At 44.8% G+C, this 22,113-nt stretch overlaps 1 protein-coding gene across 2 annotated transcripts in view; it reads right to left on the minus strand.

Moving 5' to 3' along the window:
- Positions 1-22,113, minus strand: part of LOC310869938 (rho GTPase-activating protein 17-like) — a 121,913-nt gene that overhangs the window by 51,797 nt on the left and 48,003 nt on the right. For both annotated transcript variants that reach the window (XM_083780928.1, XM_083780929.1), the window contains exons 3-6: positions 8,021-8,125; positions 3,734-3,810; positions 1,658-1,769; positions 409-485 (exon numbers count right to left, since the gene is read on the minus strand). In XM_083780928.1, coding sequence (XP_083637054.1) covers positions 409-485; positions 1,658-1,769; positions 3,734-3,810; positions 8,021-8,125 — 371 coding nt within the window. The remainder of the gene's footprint in view (positions 1-408; positions 486-1,657; positions 1,770-3,733; positions 3,811-8,020; positions 8,126-22,113) is intronic.

The raw sequence follows: 22,113 nt of genomic DNA on the forward strand, positions 1-22,113 counted from the left end.
GCTAGCAAAGTGTAGCCCTGTAGCGGACACAGTGTCTGTGAGAGTCAGAGCACAGTGTACCTGGTCCTGGCTGAGTCATAGTGTGTGTGTGTGTGTGTGTGTGTGTGTGTGAGTCAGAGCACAGTGTACCTGGTCCTGGCTGAGTCATAGTGTGTGTGTGAGTCAGAGCACAGTGTACCTGGTCCTGGCTGAGTCACAGTGTGTGTGTGTGTGTGTGTGTGTGTGAGTCAGAGCACAGTGTACCCGGTCCTGGCGGAGTCACAGTGTGTGTGTGTGAGTCAGAGCACAGTGTACCTGGTCCTGGCGGAGTCACAGTGTGTGTGTGTGTGTGAGAGTCAGAGCACAGTGTACCTGGTCCTGGCGGAGTCACAGTGTGTGTGTGTGTGTGAGAGTCAGAGAACAGTGTACCTGGTCCTGGCTGAGTCATAGTCCAGCACCAGTTTGGACAGCTGCTTCCTCTGCTTCAGAATGTTGGGAATGTCCACCTGGAACCCCAAAAGAACAAAGGCTTAGAATGCATTATTCACACAGTGACCACTTCAACCCCCGAGCTTCTCTCCTGCTCTTTAGTAAATATATTTTAGTAAACACTTTGTACCTCTGCCAGTTGGTACAGAGGTTTAGTAAACACTTTGTACCTCTGCCAGTTGGTACAGAGGTTTAGTAAACACTTTGTACCTCTGCCAGTTGGTACAGAGGTTTAGTAAACACTTTGTACCTCTGCCAGTTGGTACAGAGGTTTAGTAAACACTTTGTACCTCTGCCAGTTGGTATAGAGGTTTAGTAAACACTTTGTACCTCTGCCAGTTGGTACAGAGGTTTAGTAAACACTTTGTACCTCTGCCAGTTGGTACAGAGGTTAAACACTTTGTACCTCTGCCAGTTGGTACAGAGGTTTAGTAAACACTTTGTACCTCTGCCAGTTGGTACAGAGGTTTAGTAAACACTTTGTACCTCTGCCAGTTGGTACAGAGGTTTAGTAAACACTTTGTACCTCTGCCAGTTGGTACAGAGGTTAAACACTTTGTACCTCTGCCAGTTGGTACAGAGGTTTAGTAAACACTTTGTACCTCTGCCAGTTGGTACAGAGGTTAAACACTTTGTACCTCTGCCAGTTGGTACAGAGGTTTAGTAAACACTTTGTACCTCTGCCAGTTGGTACAGAGGTTAAACACTTTGTACCTCTGCCAGTTGGTACAGAGGTTTAGTAAACACTTTGTACCTCTGCCAGTTGGTACAGAGGTTTAGTAAACACTTTGTACCTCTGCCAGTTGGTACAGAGGCTCCAGGATGTCTCTCTCCATCTTGTATTGTAGCGTACCGGTAGCTACATTGCTTTGAAGGCCAGCATCTATACCTCTATCTGTGGTAGTGGTGTAGTGTAGCGTAGCGGTGCATTCTGGGTAGTGTAGTGGCGCATTCTGGGTAGTGTAGTGGTGCATTCTGGGTAGTGTAGTGTAGTGTAGTGGTGCATTCTGGGTAGTGTAGTGGTGCATTCTGGGTAGTGTAGTCTAGTGGTGCATTATGGATAGTGTAGTGTAGTGGTGCATTCTGGGTAGTGTAGTGTAGCGTAGCGGTGCTTTCTGGGTAGTGTAGTACAGTGATGCATTCTGGGTATTGTAGTGTTGCATTATGGGTAGTGTAGTGCATCGTTTACCTCGGCCAGTTGGTACAGAGGTTCCAAGATGTCTCTCTCTATTTGTAGTTCATGTTCCATCAGCTCAGAGGCCAGGGTGGTCTCTGCCTGCCCACACACCTCCATCATCTTACTGCACACACACACACACACACACACACACACACACACACACACACACACACACACACACACACACACACACACACACACACACACACACACACACACACACACACACACACACACACACACACACACACACACACACACACACACACACACACACACACACACACACACACACACACACACACACACACACACACACACACACACACACGAGAGAGAGAGAGAGAGAGAGAGAGAGAGAGAATAGTAGAGAGTGTCATTTTTCTCAACACATTACTGGAGTTAGTGGAGTTACGTGGTAAACAGCTGGTCTAGTACAGTGGCTAAAGGAGTGTGTCTCTCTGGTACAGTGGCTAAAGGAGTGTGTCTCTCTGGTACAGTGGCTAAAGGAGTGTGTCTCTCTGGTACAGTGGCTAAAGGAGTGTGTCTCTCTGGTACAGTGGCTAAAGGAGTGTGTCTCTCTGGCACAGTGGCTAAAGGAGTGTGTCTCTCTGGTACAGTGGCTAAAGGAGTGTGTCTCTCTGGTACAGTGGCTAAAGGAGTGTGTCTCTCCGGCGGGTACGCCCAATCTCACGTACCACTCACCAAACGCGGCGCACCTGCCTTCATCTGTGTGTATCGCGGCTGTAGCTCATGTTTGCCTGACAGTCACGGGACTCCCTCTTTAACTGGCTTATGGCACAGCCTAATTAACAGTGGATTGTGCCTTCTGCCTGCACTATTCATATGTTTCATTTGTCAATGCCAATAGAACAATCCGTGATATACTCACTACATCTCATTTTCACACGGCAATCCTATAGTATTATACCCAGTCCTGATGGTGGCGGTAACGTCACCATTATGCCGATTTTGACCAAATGTCCGGTTTAAGGAACAATAACATCCGGTACTAGCTTTGGAGTGTGTGTGGGCTAAATGCTACAAGCTCAGTGGCGCGCTATGAGCTTGTAGATCTGCTATTTTTCAATAGCTAAAGTATAACATAATGCTTAGTTAAAACACCAAAAGGGGTTCCCGTCCAGCATGGGATAAAGTAGCAATCTGTTGGATGTAATTCTCTTTGCCAAGTGGTTTGATTATTTTGCGTTACGTTGCCTTCTCCCTCCTCCTCCTCCACGTCACGCATACACGATTACACGCAGTGGGCATTTATCCCACACGCTGCCTACTAGAGCATGCAATGTGATCGATATACAGTAGCCTATTATGAATTAATACCCATACCCGAGGTGGGGTTGGTGAAATGGCCTTTCTGTGTGGAGTTTGCATGTTCTCCCCGTGTCCCCTAGGGTAGGTACCCTCACAAAAACATGCAGTAATCCTGGTCTCTAAACTGCCTCCTCCTGGCCAAGGACAAGTAATGTTGGTCGGACGTGACATTATGTACAAGCATCTCTCCTTTCAGTGGCATCACGCCATCTGCTGGGCCACAAAATCTCATCCAACGACAACAATATTCTTTAGTTTTGGGTCCGAGAGGCTAAATCTCCATGGTCCGTGGCTCAAATGCCGAAATAATTAATGGGCCTCGGTATGAAAAAAGACCACTGATTTAATTCAATCCATGAGTTGTCTGACTGAACTAGTATTACAGTTACAGTATCGTCATATTTTTCACCATCCTCAACCTCAAAAAATAGCAGATCTACAAGCTCTACGGCGCGCTACGAGCTTGTAGGTCTGCTATTTTTTGAAAATCCGAAGAACGACTGACACATAGAAACATAAGCTTTTTCAGAAAACTGTCATTTTCAAACAGACATTTTTTTAATCTGATCTCAGGTCAGAATGGGTTAATCAGACCAGTGTGTGTGTGTCCAGTGGAAACCTCGTATGAATCTGATCTCAGGTCAGAAGGGGTTCATCAGACCAGTGTGTGTGTCCAGTGGAAACCTGGTATGAATCTGATCTCAGGTCAGAATGGGGTTAAGTCGTGGTCAACATAGTGTCCAGCACACTCACCCAATCAGGCTCTCGTCGCCCAGCTGTGCGCCGCCGTCCTGCATGGTCTGGCACAGTGCCAGCAGGGGCAGCTTTTTCTGGGGGAGGGAAACAAAATAAATGCACGATGATGAGGATGCTGGGAAATGTAGTTCTATATGGACATCAGCTATGAGATCATCTGCCACGTCACAGTGATTGTCTATCTATGGCGGTGGTTTTCGATAATTTTTTTTGGCTCAGCTAAAAAATGTTATTCATTGACGGTACCCGTGAATTGCAGTGTTACTTTAACCCATTTATAGGCCAGCTGACGTCGAAATAAATAAAAAAAGTCTTCTAAATGGTGACATTTTTCTGAAAAACCTCATGTTTCTGTGTCAGTGGTGCTCAATATTTCATGTCAAGGACCACAAAAATGATCTGTAATTGGCCACCGACCCCCATCTGAAAATATGTTGTTCCAGGGACCCCCCCAGATGCAAAGATTTGAGTTAAAAACGTTGAAAGTATATACATTCAAAGATTTGAGGCACATTTCCACGGTTTTTCAAAAATAGCAGACCTACAAGCTTGTAGCGCGCCACTCGTAGCGCGCCACTCGGTGGCGCGCTACGAGCTTGTAGATCTGCTATTTTTCAATAGCTAAGTATAACATAATGCTTCAAACACCAAAAGGGGTTCCTGCGCAAAATGGGTTAAATTTTTTGCATCATGCATTTACCGGTATGTCACACCACAGTATTTTGGTGCGTGAATACAAAATATCCAGCTAAGATACAGTATGTCACGAGGAAAACCTGAAAGAACATCCGTTTCCATAAAGGACAGATTGAAAATAACGTTATACTTATAACATTCAACCACTTCAACAACCAGGAGGAACATTCCCCCAAAATAGCCGATCTACAAGCTCGCAAAACACGACACAACACAAGTTTCGCATTTGTGAGCTGGTAGATCTGGTATTATTGGTAAAGGATATGGTGTAGATAAAAAGAAAAAATATATATACTAACTAAACTGAAGTGAAACGGATACATTAAAAATATATTATCAAAGTATTATGGGGCACCCCAGGATTTGCGATACAGCACCCACTAAGCCCTGATCTATGGTGTTTAGCCCATCATGGGCGGGAAGTATGTTATACTCTATAGCTATTGAAAAATAGCAGATCTACAAGCTTATAAAAATAGCAAGCTACAAGCTCATAGCCCGGCACTCGGTGCTGCGCTATGAGCTTGTAGCTTGCTATTTTTTTTTGTATCGTGAATATGTGGTGCAAATCTTTGAATATATATTCTTTCAGGGCGTTTTTAACTCAAATCTTTGAATATATATTCTTTCAGGGCGTTTTTAACTCAAATCTTTGAATATATATTCTTTCAGAGCGTTTTTAACTCAAATCTTTGCTTCTGGGGGGGTTCCTGCAGGAACAACATATTTTCAGATGGGGGGGGGGGGGGGGGGGGTCGGCGGCCAATGTCACATATATTTGGGGTCCTTGACATGAAAATGTTTCAGAACGACTGACACAGAAACATGGGGTTTTTCAGAAAACCGTCCGGATTTAGAAAGACATTTTGCAGAATGGAGCTCAGGTCTAAATGGGTTTGTTTACGAGGGCCTGGTGGTTTGCAGAGAGGCACATGCTCAGGAACAAAAGCACATGATGATGACGAGGCGACAACAACGTCTCGTGTGTCCTCGTCAACCTGTCAGCGGCGTTGTCTTTGTGCGTTGTGTGTGTGTGTGTGTGTGTGTGTGTGTGTGTGTGTGTGTGTGTGTGTGTGTTTGTGTGTTTTGCTTCTACGGGCCGTCGGCATGGAACAAGCTCCCACTGTACCTTCAACAGGCAGCCTCTGTAGATATTTTTAAAGCTCAGCTCAAGACCCACTTCTACAACATTGCTTTTAATTGATCTTTTATTTTTTATTTTTTTGTTATTCATGTCCTCACTGTATTGCATTACTGCTTGTTTTTTTAATGTCGTTGCCTTGCCTTTCTTTTATTCTCCATTGTTCTGTAAAGCACTTCATGTCATGAAAGGTGCTATACAAATAAAGTTTTATTAGTATTATTATTATTATGAGTTGCTGTGTTGCATTTGAGAGACAGGGACAGACAGACAGACAAGACAGAGTGATTGTGACTATATGGCGGGCCTGGCCTCCAAACAGCGAGCGGAGACGTTTTGGCAGACGTCCAGAGTTGAATCTCTTTCTCCTGAGTCACTGTGTGTGTGTGTGTGTGTGTGTGTGTGTGTGTGGGCGTGCGTGCGTGCGTGCGTGCGTGCGTGCGTGCGTGCGTGCGTGCGTGCGTGCGTGTGTGTGTGTTATGTAAGGAGAAATACTATATGTGCTGATAGCACAGGAACACATCATTGCTAATCTGTCCTTTAAGGGGCGACCTTCTAAAATAAGCCAATCTCCTCAACGTTTCATAATGGAGGGTGCGGAGGGCCTTGGGGGAACAAGGAGGGTGCGGAGGGCCTTGGGGGAACAAGGAGGGTGCGGAGGGCCTTGGGGGAACAAGGAGGGTGCGGAGGGCCTTGGGGGAACAAGGAGGGTGCGGAGGGCCTTGGGGAACAAGTTGTGAAGATCCTAAACTTCAAAGAGCTCCTATAACTTGTCACTGTGTGTGCCACATTAAAGGACCGCAATATAAACGCTTTTGAGATCTTCAAGATGAGATGCCTCCACCCTCCAAACCTTCAACACCGCCCTAAAAAAACCCACCTCTTCAATATTACTTTCCCTAGTTAAATCTTTTCACTTTTATTCCTTAGCGTTTAGTGGGTTTCTTCCCTAATAAAGTTTTATTTTTATTTATTTTTGCTTCCTCATGTAAAGCGTCTTTGGCTCCTCAGAAAAGCGCTATATAAGTTTGAGATATTATTAACCAATTTAGGCCTGACATCAAATTTTTAAAACCGTCTTCTAAATGACAGTTTTCTGAAATATAATGTTTTTATATTAGTGGTGCTCAATATTTCATGTCAAGGACCGCAAAAAGTATAATGTAATTGGCCGCCGACCCCCAATCTGAAAATATGCTGTTTCGTAGCGACGGTGGCTCAGCGGTAAAGTGGCCGGATGGTAACCGCAAGGTTGCCAGTTCAAACCCGGGCTCCCTCAGAGTTGGTGTCGAAGTGTCCTTGAGCAAGACACTGAACCCCTAATTGCTCCTGATGTGCTGGTTGGTGCCTTGCGTGGTTTCCGCTGCCATCTGTGTATGAATGTGTGTGTGAATGTGTGTGTGAATGTGTGTGTGAATGGGTGAATGTAATGCACAATCTACGTAAAGCGCCTTGGATAAAGGCGCTATATAAATGCACCATTTACCGCGCTATATGAGCTTGTAGATCTGCTATTTTTCAATAGCACCAAAAGGGGTTCCCGCCCCAAAACGGGGTTAAAGGGATTGTGACATTAAAAAAAAAGGTTTTGGAATTGTTCTTTTTTTTTAGGTTTTCTAATCTCAATTGCACCCAAAAAAACATGGAAAATCTACTGAATGTTAAATTCAGTAGATTTTCTGTGATCTGGGGTTTTCTGGCTCAAACAGGTGCTCTGATTTGCCGGCAGTAAGTGACATCACTTACTGCAAATCCCATATATGTCAATGGGATTTGCCAGCAGATGTCACTGTTTCACTGTGTTGCCTGTTTTCATTGTAGCTCAAAAGGCCCCAAAAACCCCAAAGAAAACTTCAGACCACAGAAAATCCACTGAATGTTCAAAGTTCAGGTTTTTTGGGTGTAATTGAGGTCATAAAACCTAAAAGAAAAATAAATGAAAATGAATGTCATAAAACTTTTAATATTGTCAACATATTCTGGGCCCTGGTCCAGCGGTATAGAGAACTATACCGGTTTAGTCTAGGACGGTTAAAACTCCTTTTAGCGCCATCTAGTGTTAGCATGCGCACGCCTAAGAAATGGACAGCTCTCGAGACCTTTAGAGATACCGCGCTTTGAAAATCCTGTTATAATGGAGGCTCAACGGAGATGGATTTAACCCATTCTGTACGGGAACCCATTTTGGTGTTAGCATCATGTCGTGCTTTAGCTATTGAAAAATAGCAGATCTACAAGCTCATAGCGCGCCACCGAGTGGCGCGCTACGAGCTTGTAGGTCTGCTATTTTTGAAAAATCGAAGAGCGACTGAAATAGAAGACTTTTTTTTAAAATCTGATGTCAGGTCAGAATGGAAAACTGTCAGGATGTAGAAGACATTTTTAGAATCTGATCTCAGGTCAGAATGGGTTTTTTTTTTTAAAGGAATAGAAGGAAGATCTCTTACGTGTCTCTTCTCCGAGTCCGTCCCCACTTGTCCCTGCAGACAGGCCACCAGCCTCTTGTGTGTGTTATGAGACACCAGACGCACCAGCTCCATCCGCCGCTCGATCTGCACACACACACAACAACAACAACAACAACAACAACAAACACCCATGATCCTCTATTACAATTACAGTACAATGGCTACTGTCCATTTATTGTATTACACAGTGGGTGAAAAAAACACACCCCTTATAAAGAAATAAAGAATTTGTAATTATATTATGCATGTAATGTGCATGTCATCACCTGTACACCAGATTAGAGGAATTTTCAAAATATGGTAAAAAAAAAATAAAATAAAAATAAAATAAAGAACGGGCGTCAAGACGTCTCTCCCTTGAGAATTAAAAATATATATATTTTCATCCATATTTTGAAAATTCCTCTAATCTGGTGTACAGGTGATGACATGCACATTACATGCATAATAGAATTACAAATTATTTATTTCTTTATAAGGGGAGAATTGGCACTCAAAGACATTACTGGTGACCACCAGGTGGCGCTGAAGGAGTTAAGACTAAACCCCACCCATCAGAGGTGTGGCTTCCAGAGGTACCTTTCAAAACCTATAGAAGTCAGCCCGGTACAGACGAAGGGGACACCACTGTAGTAGAACCACTGTAGATTCTATGGGTTCTCAGTACTGGGCCTATAACGCTACATTGTGTGTATAGTACATAGTTGACCGGAGTCCTGCAGTGGGCGTACGTACGCTCAATTGTCTCACTTTTCTCCCTCTACACCACGGGATTATCAACTGATTTTGAACCAGTGACTGAAGCTACAAACCAGCTCAGTGGTCTTGTGGTTAGAGTGTCCGCCCTGAGACTGGGAGATCGGGGTTCGATCCCCGGCCGGGTCATACCAAAGACTATAAAAATGGGACCCAGTGCCTCCCTGCTTGACACTCAGCATCAAGGGTTGGATTGGGGGTAAGTCAGGGCAGGTCAGGTTGTGGCCTCCTGGTGGCGCTATAATAGGCCAATGTGAAAAAGGGTGCCATTTCTTCTTATGCCTTGGATGGCAATTGGATGATTTGAGGCTGATGATTTTGTTCCAAAAATGTGTTAAGTGTTGGTGGCGCCAATAGCTCTGTTATATAGCCTGTAACAGGCCAATGTGAAAAGGGTGAGATATATTCCTCGGCCTAGTAGGAAAGTCCGTGAAGGATATCACGTAAATTGCACGCTGCGTTCACGATTTGAGGCCAAAGACACGGCCAAAGCATTTCCGGGGGGGTCCCCGGCCAAAAACGTTGAGAACCCCTGTGGTGACAGACGGACGGACGCACGGACTCACACACACACACACACACACACACACACACACACACACACACACACACACACACGGACGGAGTGCAAAACATACTCTCTCCACGCATGCCTTCTTCGGCCTGGTGGAGAAAAAAACAAATGATTGAGGACCATTCGTGGCTGAGCGTTTGTTTGGTGTTTTAAGCTTAATGTTATAATTTAGCTATTAAAAAAGAAAAAACAGATCTACAAGCTCATAGCGCGCCACCGAGTGGCTCTGTTATAGCCCGTCATAGAATGTCCCATTTCACAAGTTCAAAATGTGTACAAAGTCTATTGAAAATAGCAGATCTACAGGCTCACAATGCGTCGCGACGCAACGCATTGTGAGCCTGTAGATCGGCTATTTTCAAATGCCCAAAATGTATATTAGGGTTGAAGTGGTTAATGTAGAAGTAGTGAAAGTAAAAGTACACAGTTTGTCTCCCAGATGTAGTGGAGAGTAGACTTTGGAAAAAATTGGAGATACTCAAGTAGAGCACAAATACCTCAAAATGGTACGTAAGTACAGTACTTAAGTAAAAGTACTTAGTTATACTTTCCACCACTGGTTACAACACGCAGCTCTGACAGCCTGCTGGCAGAGGTATCACACACACACACACACACACACACACACACACACACACACACACACACACACACACACACACACACTGATGGATGGATGGCTGCATGTGGAAGCGATACTGTTTCAACATGTGATGTGAAGAGCACCCCAGGGACACGCCACACTACGCTACGGTGGGAAACACATGAGTGGGTCTGACGCATAGACTGTAAAAAATATGGACAAAGCGTTCCCCGGGTCTAACATGGACGTAAAATGAAGCCTGTTATTCCTGCACTGTAAGTCGCCATCTTTCTAGATCCGTTTGGGCCCAGCTGGCCATTGGCTGGCTCCGTTTGGGCCCAGCTGGCCATTGGCTGCCCAGACAACGAGGCGGGACTTCCCCCCTTCTTCTCCGTTGGTTTTTATTTTGACTCGAGTGGGTGGGGACTCCCGATCATAGACTGTAACGGTAGCCACGCCCCTCAGAACATACGCGACTTTATGGTCATTTCTTTTATAAATGGGACCATCATTTTCCAAAAAGAATATTATGACATTAGAAATGAGACATTAAACTAGTGACTGGAAGCAGAAAGTATTCATGACCATATTCGTTAAGGTAATACAGTCTAGGTGAAGTTGGGCCCAAATACATGGACTTCTATGGGGCTATGGGTTTTTCTGGGTCCAATGACAGCGCCACAACAGGCCATTATATGAACTTTCAGGAGTTTCAGGCTTCGCAAAATATCTGTCTGACTGCCCCCCTGGTCTGACGGGAGGATCGAGGCCTTGTGGTGGCCTATACGGTTTTAATAATCCACAATGTACAGGCTCTAACTCTCATACACAGCTCCTACTGTATATTAAACTAGAAAAGCAAATTTATCAAAATTGCAAAGTGTGGTTGCCACAGTCGCTTACATAGCCCCTCCCACTAATATTGCTATAGCCAATTACAATGTCACGTCACCCCTGTGATCATGTGTAAGTAATTCGGAGGGTATATATGCCCCCCCCCCCCCCAAATAAATTTCTGCAACAAACAGTTATTCTTTTTGCATTGATGAAAATGGAATTGCTTTTGTCTTTTGGTTGATTAAACCACCCGCGATATCTGATTCAAATTTGGGGTGGGTTGGACATTTGGTCTGGCAATATTTGGCATAAATACAGAGATATGAAATATTATGGAAGTTTACGGAATGTATTGTAGTCGATAAGGGCTCGCGTGAGTACATGACCACGTGAACGGGCTGCTTTCTGCCCCCTCGATGTCGCAACTCTGTCTATACTCTATGGCTCTGTTGTAATCCAAACGTACACATGTGTGGGTATATGGATAGGGTGGCCTGGCTGGGTGTATGACGTGTGGGTATAAGGGATAGGGTGGCCTGGCTGGGTGTATGACGTGTGGGTATAAGGGATAGGGTGGCCTGGCTGGGTGTATGACGTGTGGGTGTAAGCGATAGGGTGGCCTGGCTGGGTGTATGACGTGTGGGTATAAGGGATAGGGTGGCCTGGCTGGGTGTATGACGTGTGGGTATAAGGGATAGGGTGGCCTGGCTGGGTGTATGACGTGTGGGTGTAAGCGATAGGGTGGCCTGGCTGGGTGTATGACGTGTGGGTATAGCGATAGGGTGGCCTGGCTGGGTGTATGACGTGTGGTTGTAGGGATAGATAGGGTGGCCTGGCTGGGTGTGTGACGTGTGGGTGTAGGGATAGGGTGGCCTGGCTGGGTGTATGACGTGTGGTATATGGATAGGGTGGCCTGGCTGGGTGTATGACGTGTGGTATATGGATAGGGTGGCCTGGCTGGGTGTATGACGTGTGGTATATGGATAGGGTGGCCTGGCTGGGTGTATGACGTGTGGTATATGGATAGGGTGGCCTGGCTGGGTGTATGACGTGTGGTATAAGGGATAGGGTGGCCTGGCTGGGTGTATGACGTGTGGTATACGGATAGGGTGGCCTGGCTGGGTGTATGACGTGTGGTATATGGATAGGGTGGCCTGGCTGGGTGTATGACTTGACTACCGCGGCCTGAATGATTCAGCCCTGCAGCCCTGCTGTGAGATATGATCTGGACAACAGATGTCAATATGAAGTTGATTCAGCCCTGGTGTGAGATAATGATCTGGACAACAGATGTCAATATGAAGTTGAGGATAACATTGACCGCTTCTGTGTCTTCATCATACTTCTCTCTCCTTTCTTTGGTAATCTTTTTTTTGTCATCAGACGGACAGCTTGGTCAGATACTTCTCTCTTTGTTGACGTTTTGTTAACTCATCCTCCTGCCGTTAACCCAGTGGTGGAAAGTAACTAAGTACATTTACTCAAATGCTGTACTTAAGTACAATTTTGAGGTATTTGTACTTTACTTGACTGTATTCCAATTTCCAATACATTTACATCTACTCCACTACATCTCAGAGCCAACATTTGTACTTTTTACTCCACTACAATTATTTGAAAACTTTAGTTACTATTTACTTTGGAGATTTACACTTTGATTAGAAAAACATACATTACTGTAACCACTGTGACCATTTGAAAATAGCTGATCTACAAGCTCACGATGCGTCGCGATGCATTGTGTGCGACCTCTCTTTTCTATTCAAATATGAATATAAACTAGAAAGGTCGCAATTTTGAAGAAATGCAAAGTGTGGTTGCCGCAGTCGCTTACATAGGCCCATGCCACACATTTTGCCAGCCAATTACAATGTCACGTCACCCCTGTGAACATGCGTAACTAAATCACGCTACGAGCTTGTAGGTCTGCTATTTTTGAAAAATCGAAGAACGACTGTCATAGAAACATAGTTTTTTTTCAGAAAACTGTCAGGATTCAGAAGACAATTTTTAGAATCTGATCTCAGGTCAAAATGGGTTAACGCAGTCGTCGCCTGGCTCAACGCCAGGTCAGCTCCAGGTCTGCTCAACGCGAGCGTAAATAAACAAAAGCTCAACAGAATCCAGGTCAGGTCAGTCGTGGGCATCATGTGCACGAAGCGAGCACGCGCGTCAATTTCACAGGACCGCGTTCACGTAAAATACGCTTGCGTTGTCGTCGTCGCCGTCCTCCCCGTCGACTTCTCTGTGCGTACAGAAAAAAAAACACGCAGGTCACCGTTGAAAACGAATTACCACCAGGTGCGTTAATCGCTGCCCATTTGAAAGGACCTTTACTGGGAGTAAAGATCACCATCGTGCGGTCGTCTTTTGTCTTTTTTTATATAATATTTATCCCACGATTTTGCAACCCAGTTTTTTCACCCAGTGCCAATTATCTAATGTAATCCTGGGCGCTACACTTCCTCTGACAACCTGGGGGGGGGGGGGGGACGACGACGACGACGACACAGCGGACTGACCTCATGCCTCCTTCTATGCATGAGGAGTCCAAGCTGCTTCTTTTCACCTGACAGAGGGGAGAGTTTCCCCTGCCGGATGTAGCGCGTGGAAGGGACACGTTATTCCGACCAGTTCCTTTCCCCTCCATCAGGCTGGCCAGGGGAGGTAGTTTTAGAGACCAGGATTACTGCATGTTTTTGTGAGGGTACCTACCCTATAGAGCAGGGGGTGCCCACTCTTTTTTTGACATGAGAGCTACTTTCAAAATGACCGGCTCAACAAGATCTACTCACTGAAAACATTATAATATAATATATAATATAACAGCTCAACAAGATCTACTCACTGAAAACATTATAATATATAATATAACAGCTCAACAAGATCTACTCACTGAAAACATTATAATATATAATATAACAGCTCAACAAGATCTACTCACTGAAAACATTATAATATATAATATAACAGCTCAACAAGATCTACTCACTGAAAACATTATAATATATAATATAACAGCTCAACAAGATCTACTCACTGAAAACATTATAATATATAATATAACAGCTCAACAAGATCTACTCACTGAAAACATTATAATATAATATATAACAGCTCAACAAGATCTACTCACTGAAAACATTATAATATAATATATAACAGCTCAACGAGATCTACTCACTGAAAACATTATAATATAATATATAATATAACAGCTCAACAAGATCTACTCACTGAAAACATTATAATATATAATATAACAGCTCAACGAGATCTACTCACTGAAAACATTATAATATAATATATAATATGACAGCTCAACAAGATCTACTCACTGAAAACATTATAATATAATATATAATATAACAGCTCAACGAGATCTACTCACTGAAAACATTATAATATAATATATAATATAATATAACAGCTCAACGAGATCTACTCACTGAAAACATTATAATATAATATATAATATAATATAACAGCTCAACGAGATCTACTCACTGAAAACATTATAATACCATTGCTGAAATTGGCTTTGGAATAGCGCGGCGCTGGCATTATATTTAAGACAAAAGCAAGGGGAGAAATGGAATAGGTAGAGTTTTTTTTTGTATTTCATTTGTAATATACCGACATTTGTGCGCAACAACACTCTTGGAAACAAAGGGGTTTGAGCTGACAGGCACTATTTTATGTCAATCAATCAAGTCTACTTAATTAATTCAAGTGGCAGATGCCAAAAAACCAAATTAAATATTCTTTAGGGGCATGTCATGTGATCTACCTGCACAGCCTTTGTGATCTACCTTTTGGGCAGCCCTGCTCTATAGAGCGTCACAGTCCCGCCCCCTTTCATGACGACGCCAGGCCCAGGGAATAGTTTCCAATGCATTTTTCCCCATAGACATTTCAAAACGTATTTATTTAAAGACCTTATAAGCGCCGGACAAAGCCAATTCTTGTCGTGACAAATCATGACGACAAACACCAATATTTTGGACCAAACAAATAATTACAAAGAAGAAAAACAAAACAAAAAAGTGTTGTAAACTGCCGTTTTCTTCAACTTTCTGATTTTAATTTGTTCAGCCCGAAACATTGTTTGTGTTGTCATGATTTGTCACGACAAGAGTTGTCTTCGTCCGCGGCGTAAACGTCTTTAAATAAATACTTTCTGAAAAGTCTATGAGGAAAATTAACAGGGATTTCTTTTCCGGGTCTCTCGAGGGGGGGGCGAACATGCAGTGCGGTCGTCTCTCCGTCTTTCACTAAGAAAAGCAACTCATGTCTCTCATGATAATGCCGTTATATCACCATGTTGTGATAATTATGCGTTGAATTGGAATATGTGTTTTCTTTTGTGTAGCCTCGTCGATACCCAGGCTTTCATACTTCTTGTGTAACTTTTTTACAGTGATGTGGAAAAGGAAATTAAACTGCTGCTGTCGCTTCCATTTTCAGGGGACATTCGAGGGTCTTACTGGAATAGTGAAGAAGTGGTCCCGCACCACAGGCTTTGCTCCAACACTGTTGGGAGCAAAGCCTGTGGTGCGGACCATACTTCTTCACTGTATGTACAGTATCTACCTTTGTCCAGCACCAGCCAGGAACTGGATGTGTGCAAGCCACCTGCTTTATAAGCTTACCAGAATAGAGTATAGTATAAATAGCAGTAATACATAACAGGCTCTGTTGAGTGGAAACCTCATATGTCTCAAAATAGCCAAGCTCAAAACGGCTATTTTTGCTACTTCAGTGTGACACTGTAGAACGAGAAGGTACACCAAAAGAAAAATGACATAAAAAGTTGAAATATGGAGATACTAGTTGTCTGCAAACAGTTACTATAATACAGTACACTGTATGTGTAGTACAGTGTTTATGCATGCAGTTGCGCGCACGCACACGCGGGCACACGCACGCACACATGAGGAAGCACACGCACACACACGCACACACCTGTCAAAGTGTTTACATCCTCTTCCTGGCTGTTTCAGTACCCAGAGGTACTCTACTTTAAATTAAAGTTTTCTGTTTTTGTCTTAAAAAAAAAACGTTTTAGTGGATATTCAGACATCGGATGGCACGAGAAAAATACTCTATATTCAGTCTCCGGGCTGGTCATTGAAACAACAACCCACACTGGACTTAACCCACTCCTCATTAATGATAAAACAGTAGAACAGGTTGACAGCTTCACATATCTTGGACTCACACTGGACAATAGACTTAGGTTTGATCAACACATTGCATCTATCCAGTCACGCTTTCAGCAAAGACTCCATGTAATCCGTAATCTGTTGCTCCTCATCTTCTGCTATTATTGTACCAAAGCATTATTCAACCTGTTCTGTTGTACTGTTCTGCATGTTTCTACACCATACTGTCCATGCCTAATAGGAACAAACTTTTCAGTATCACCCGTATTGCTTCCAAAATCATCGGACTTCCCACACCCACACTTTCTGATATGAACAATAAGGCCGTCACACGACTAGCACTCTCGATATCAAATGACACTGATCATCCTCTGTATTGCTTCTTTAACCTCATGCCATCTGGACAAAGATACAGAACCTTGCCCTGGAAAAATGTCCGTTTCAGTAGGAGTTCTGTCCCCTTAGCCATCAGGACAAAGATACAGAACCTTACCCTGGAAAAAGGTCCGTTTCAGTAGGAGTTCTGTCCCCTTAGCCATCGCGGCATTAGGGTTACTGCCCCGCTGATAGGATGGTTCTGTACACAGTGTACATGGTTCTGTACACAGTGGGGACCTCATGTTTTGTTTTTGTATCGTCTTGGTGTTATGTGCTCTGTGTTGTTTTTGATGTTGGTGTTGAACAGATTGTGAAGACAAATATCCTTCGGGACAATAAAGATTATTATTAATTGGTCGGCACTCGGCATTACCTATACTGACCAATCATTAGGCCTCGTGTGGAGTGATGGTGATGTTGAGAGGGCTATTAAATGATCCTATAAACAGTCGAGTGCCACCGGCCTTGTCCCTTATCCTTTTCCTGCATTCCACATGTTGCATCTGATGCAAAATGTGTTCAGAAATCAACCAGCAGGGGGAGCAGTTGAGTATGTTTTCATAGTAGTGTTAAAAGGAACCCTGGCTAATAAGACAAGTATGCCTCGACTGTAGGTTAAATATTTATATATATATACAAATGGTTATGATATATATATATATATATATATATATATATATATATATATATATATATATATATATATATATATATATATATATATATATATATATATATATAAGGTTGGGGTATGCAACCTTAGGCATGGGTGCCAACTCTGCCACAGGGGAGGGTGATCACTGGCACACCGGCATACGTGTGACTGTGAGAGAGAGAGAGGGATCTTTCTTTTCAAATTAAAATACTTAAACGGGGCACGGAGGCACAGTTGGTAGTGCTGTCGCCTCACAGCTAGAAGGTCCTGGGTTCGACTCCCGCTCGGGACGCTGTGGGTGCTGGCGGCGTGTTTCCTCCTCCGCGTCATCAGTGCCCATACCCGAGGCAGGGGGGGTTGGCGAAAGGGCCTTTCTGTGTGGAGTTTGCATGTTCTCCCCATGTCCCCTAGGGTAGGTACCCTCACAAAAAACATGCAGTAATCCTGGTCACTAAACTGCCTCCCCCTGGCCAGCCGGGGCGCCTGATGGAGGGGAAAGGAACTGGTTGGAATAACGTGTTCCTTCCACGCGCTACGTCCAACCAGGGAAACTCCCCCCTGTCGGGTGTAAAGGAGCAACTTGGACACTCAGGCATGAAGGAAGCATGAGTTCAAGTCCGTTGCTCTCCCCTTGTCCCCCATATATGGGGACTAGGTTGGCGGAGGGTGTGTGTATAGAGCCCAGGATCACATTAGATGATTGACACAGGGGTGAAAAATGGGTTACAAAATTGTGGGATAAAAAAGAATATTAAAAAAAAAGAAAATACTTAAAAAAAGAAAATTAAGCCGCCTCACATCTGTATTATGCTAATTACATCCTGAGATTAGATTCATACGAGGTTTCCACTGGACACACACTGGTCTGATTAACCCATTCTGACCTGAGATCAGATTCATACGAGGTTTCCACTGGACACACACTGGTCTGATTAACCCATTCTGACCTGAGATCAGATTCATACGAGGTTTCCACTGGACACACACACTGGTCTGATTAACCCATTCTGACCTGAGATCAGATTCATATGAGGTTTCCACTGGGACACACACTGGTCTGATGAACCCATTCTGACCTGAGATCAGATTCATACGAGGTTTCCACTGGACACACACACTGGTCTGATTAACCCATTCTGACCCGAGATCAGATTCTAAAAAAATGTCAGTCGTTCTTCGATTTTTCAAAAATGGCAGACCTACAAGCTCGTAGCGCGCCACTCGGTGGCTCGCTATGAGCTTGTAGATCTGCTATTTTTCAATAGCTAAAGCATAACATGATGCTGACACCAAAATGGGTTCCTGTTCAGAATGGGTTAATGCGGCCCACAGGTTAATATCAGAATCTATTATTGATTTCAGCTAATTACTAGTATTAAAATTAAAATGTCATTGTCTTTTTTTATGTCAAATGTATTTTTTTTATTTAGTTCATAAAGTTAACATAACTATAACTGAATGCATTTCAGATTTAATAAAAAAGGTTACTTTTCATGATTCTAATTGAAAAACAAAAACAAATCTGGATTTCAATGAAAATATATTGCAAAAATAGCTGATCTACAAGCTCAAAACGTGTCGCGGTGCGACGCGTTTTGAGCTTGCAATGTGGCCCTCTGGAGTGAGTATGGAAATATGGTGGCCCTCTCCATCGTCAAAGTTCCCCACCCCTGGCCTATAGTATGCACTGTATATTGAGCCAAACCCAATAAGTGGTTCTGGCTCTGGTAGAAAGGCTTGCCCAACAAGTACACTGCCCTGAGCCGCGTCATTCTCTCTCTCAGACAGACCACAGCTGGGCCGGGCCGGGGCGGGATCCAGTCGATACGCTCACCATCCATCCAGCAGACCCGCAGGCTGTGATTAACGCATACGGGAAGTCTAGCCCCATCTGAAGACCAGCAGCTTGGACCCAGACCTCCAGCACTGGGAGCCACAGAGAGAGGAGCCATGGACACACAAGGCAGGCAGGCAGGCAGGCAGAAAGGCAGGCAGAAAGGCAGGCAGAAGGCAGGCAGGCAGAAAGGCAGGCAGAAAGGCAGGCAGGCAGAAAGGCAGAAAGGCAGGCAGGCAGAAAGGCAGAAAGGCAGAAAGGCAGAAAGGCAGGCAGGCAGGCACTAGGCAGGCAGGAAGGCAGGCAGAAAGGCAGGCACTAGGCAGGCAGAAAGGCAGGCAGGCACTAGGCAGAAAAGCAGGCAGGCAGAAAGGCAGAAAGGCAGGCAGGCACTAGGCAGAAAAGCAGGCAGGCAGAAAGGCAGAAAGGCAGGCAGGCAGAAAGCCAGAAAGGCAGGCAGGCACTAGGCAGGCAGGCAGGCAGGCAGGCAGAAAGGCAGGCAGGCAGAAAGGCAGGCAGGCAGGCAGGCAGGCAGGCAGGCAGGCAGGCAGGCAGGCAGAAAGGCAGAAAGGCAGGGCGACTGTGGCTCAAGAGGTAGAGCAGGTCGTCCAATGATCCATGGGTTGGCGGTTCGAATCCCGGCTCCTCCTGTCTACATGTCGAAGTGTCCTTGGGCAAGACACTGAACCCCCAATTGCTCCTGATGTGCTGGTTGGTACCTTGCATGGCTTCCGCCGCAATCAGTGTATGAATGGGTGAATGTAATGCACAATCTATGTAAAGCGCCTTGGATAAAGGCGCTATATAAATGCACCATTTACCATTTACCAGGCAGGCAGGCACTAGGCAGGCAGAAAGGCAGGCAGGCAGGCAGAAAGGCAGGCATGCAGACAGAGAGGCAGGCAGGCAGGCAGGCAGAGAGGCAGGCAGGCAGGCAGGCAGGCAGGCAGGCAGGCAGGCAGACAGACAGACAGACAGAGAGGCAGGCAGGCAGGCAGGCAGGCAGGCAGGCAGGCAGGCAGGCAGGCAGGCAGCAAAATAAATAAAGAAAAATAAAGAAAAAGAGGGAGTTCATGGGATAGATGATGAGACACCGGGGAGCGAAAGAGAAAGGCTACTGCGTGACGGGAAGGAAGGCAGTGGAATTAGACGTGGAGATGTTTGATCCAGACCAGAGAGAGAGAGAGAGAGCACTGCCCTAGGCCGATCAACTGAGGAAACACACGCACGGCTGTCGTGATCACTCCAATGACAGCGACTGGAGGAAAAACTGCTTTGAGATTATTGTTTGTTCTTTACACACAACAGAAACCAAGGATTGTAGATCTCAAGAGTGAGAGACCACAGCAAACAGACATCCTAAAGGCCCACACACACTTTTAGGTGATAACCTATACTCACCGCGGTGGTTGGAAAACTACAACATGACGTCACTGAAGCCGCTGTGATTAAAGAGACTCACCGTTCACCAGAACACACCTCTCTGTTTTTACTAAAACTACAACATGACGTCACTGAGCCGCGGTGGTAAGAGACTCACCACTCACCCAAACACATATCTCTGTTTTTACTAAAACTACAACATGATGTCACTGAGCCGCGGTGGTAAGAGACTCACCGCTCACCCCAAACACATCTCTCTGTTTTTACTAAAACTACAACATGACCTCACTGAGCCGCGGTGGTAAGAGACTCACCGCTCACCCCAAACACATCTCTCTGTTTTTACTAAAACTACAACATGACGTCACTGAGCCGCGGTGGTAAGAGACTCACCGCTCACCCCAACACATCTCTCTGTTTTTACTAAAACTACAACATGACGTCACTGACCCGCGGTGGTAAGAGACTCACCACTCACCCAAACACATCTCTCTGTTTTTACTAAAACTACAACATGACGTCACTGAGCCGCGGTGGTAAGAGACTCACCGCTCACCCAAACACATCTCTCTGTTTTTACTAAAACTACAACATGACGTCACTGAGCCGTGGTGGTAAGAGACTCACCACTCACCCAAACACATCTCTCTGTTTTTACTAAAACTACAACATGACGTCACTGAGCCGCGTTGGTAAGAGACTCACCGCTCACCCCAAACACATCTCTCTGTTTTTACTAAAACTACAACATGACGTCACTGAGCCACAGTGATAGGCGACTCACCGCTCACCCCGACACATCTCTCTGTTTTTACTAACCAACATTTAGGTGTTAAGTGGACTATGCGTCCAGCAAATTAGCCTCCTTGGAAAACAACACCACGTGTATTTGTTCATGCGAGTGCTGCATGTGACCACTTTTACATAGCTATAGCATCTTATGAGAGGTGGGGTTCTTTTGGTTGGCACATAAGTGGTTCTTATCAGTGTGACCTTTTCTGGTCTAGGGTAGAGAGAGAGACACACACACACACACACACACACACACACACACACACACACACACACAGGGCCGGATTAACACCTCTGAGGGCCCCTGGGCACTGAAGCTCGAAGGGGCCCCCCCTTCACCCGCGTGCAACATTTTTGCTGTTTTTTTTAGCCGTTTTGGGGCGGTTTTATGCCGTTATATTGGCCTATTTCCGGTCATTGTTGCTGCTTTACACACACAATTTGCACTTTTCAGCTGCCCTTCTCACCAACAAATGCAACAATAAAACACTAATCTTTTTAGACACCATTTTATTTCATTCGGATTAGCAGGGACATTTTCTGTGAAAAAAAGAAAAAGAAAAACTTTTTTTTTTGAGGGGCCCCTGGTGCCCAAGGGCCCCTGGGCACGTGCCCAAAGTGCCCATATGGTAGATCCGGCCCTGCACACACACACACACACACACACACACACACACACACACACACACACACACACACACACACACACACACACACACACACACACACACACACACACACACACACACACACACACACACACACACACACACACACACACACACACACACACACACACACACACACACACACACAGGTCCATTAAACAGAGCTACATGTTGTGGTCATCCTTTTCCAGACAGCCTATAATAGTAGGAGCCAATGAAAACAGTTCACAGTGCAGCCCAGTAGCCAATGACAACAGTTCACAGTGCAGCCCATTAGCCAATGACAACAGCTGAAACGGTGACCTCGCCGACACACACACAGAATGTGGAACTTCCAGTGAGTCACTGAGGAGAGGAAACACCTTGGTCCAGTTGTAGGATGACTGCATGTTAATGACGTTAGCGACTGGAACATGAAACTAAAATGGAAAATGCCTTTCCAAACCA

This window comes from Protomyctophum parallelum (genome assembly GCF_964188405.1).
Source record: "Protomyctophum parallelum genome assembly, chromosome: 13".
NCBI classification, from domain to species: Eukaryota; Metazoa; Chordata; class Actinopteri; order Myctophiformes; family Myctophidae; genus Protomyctophum; species Protomyctophum parallelum.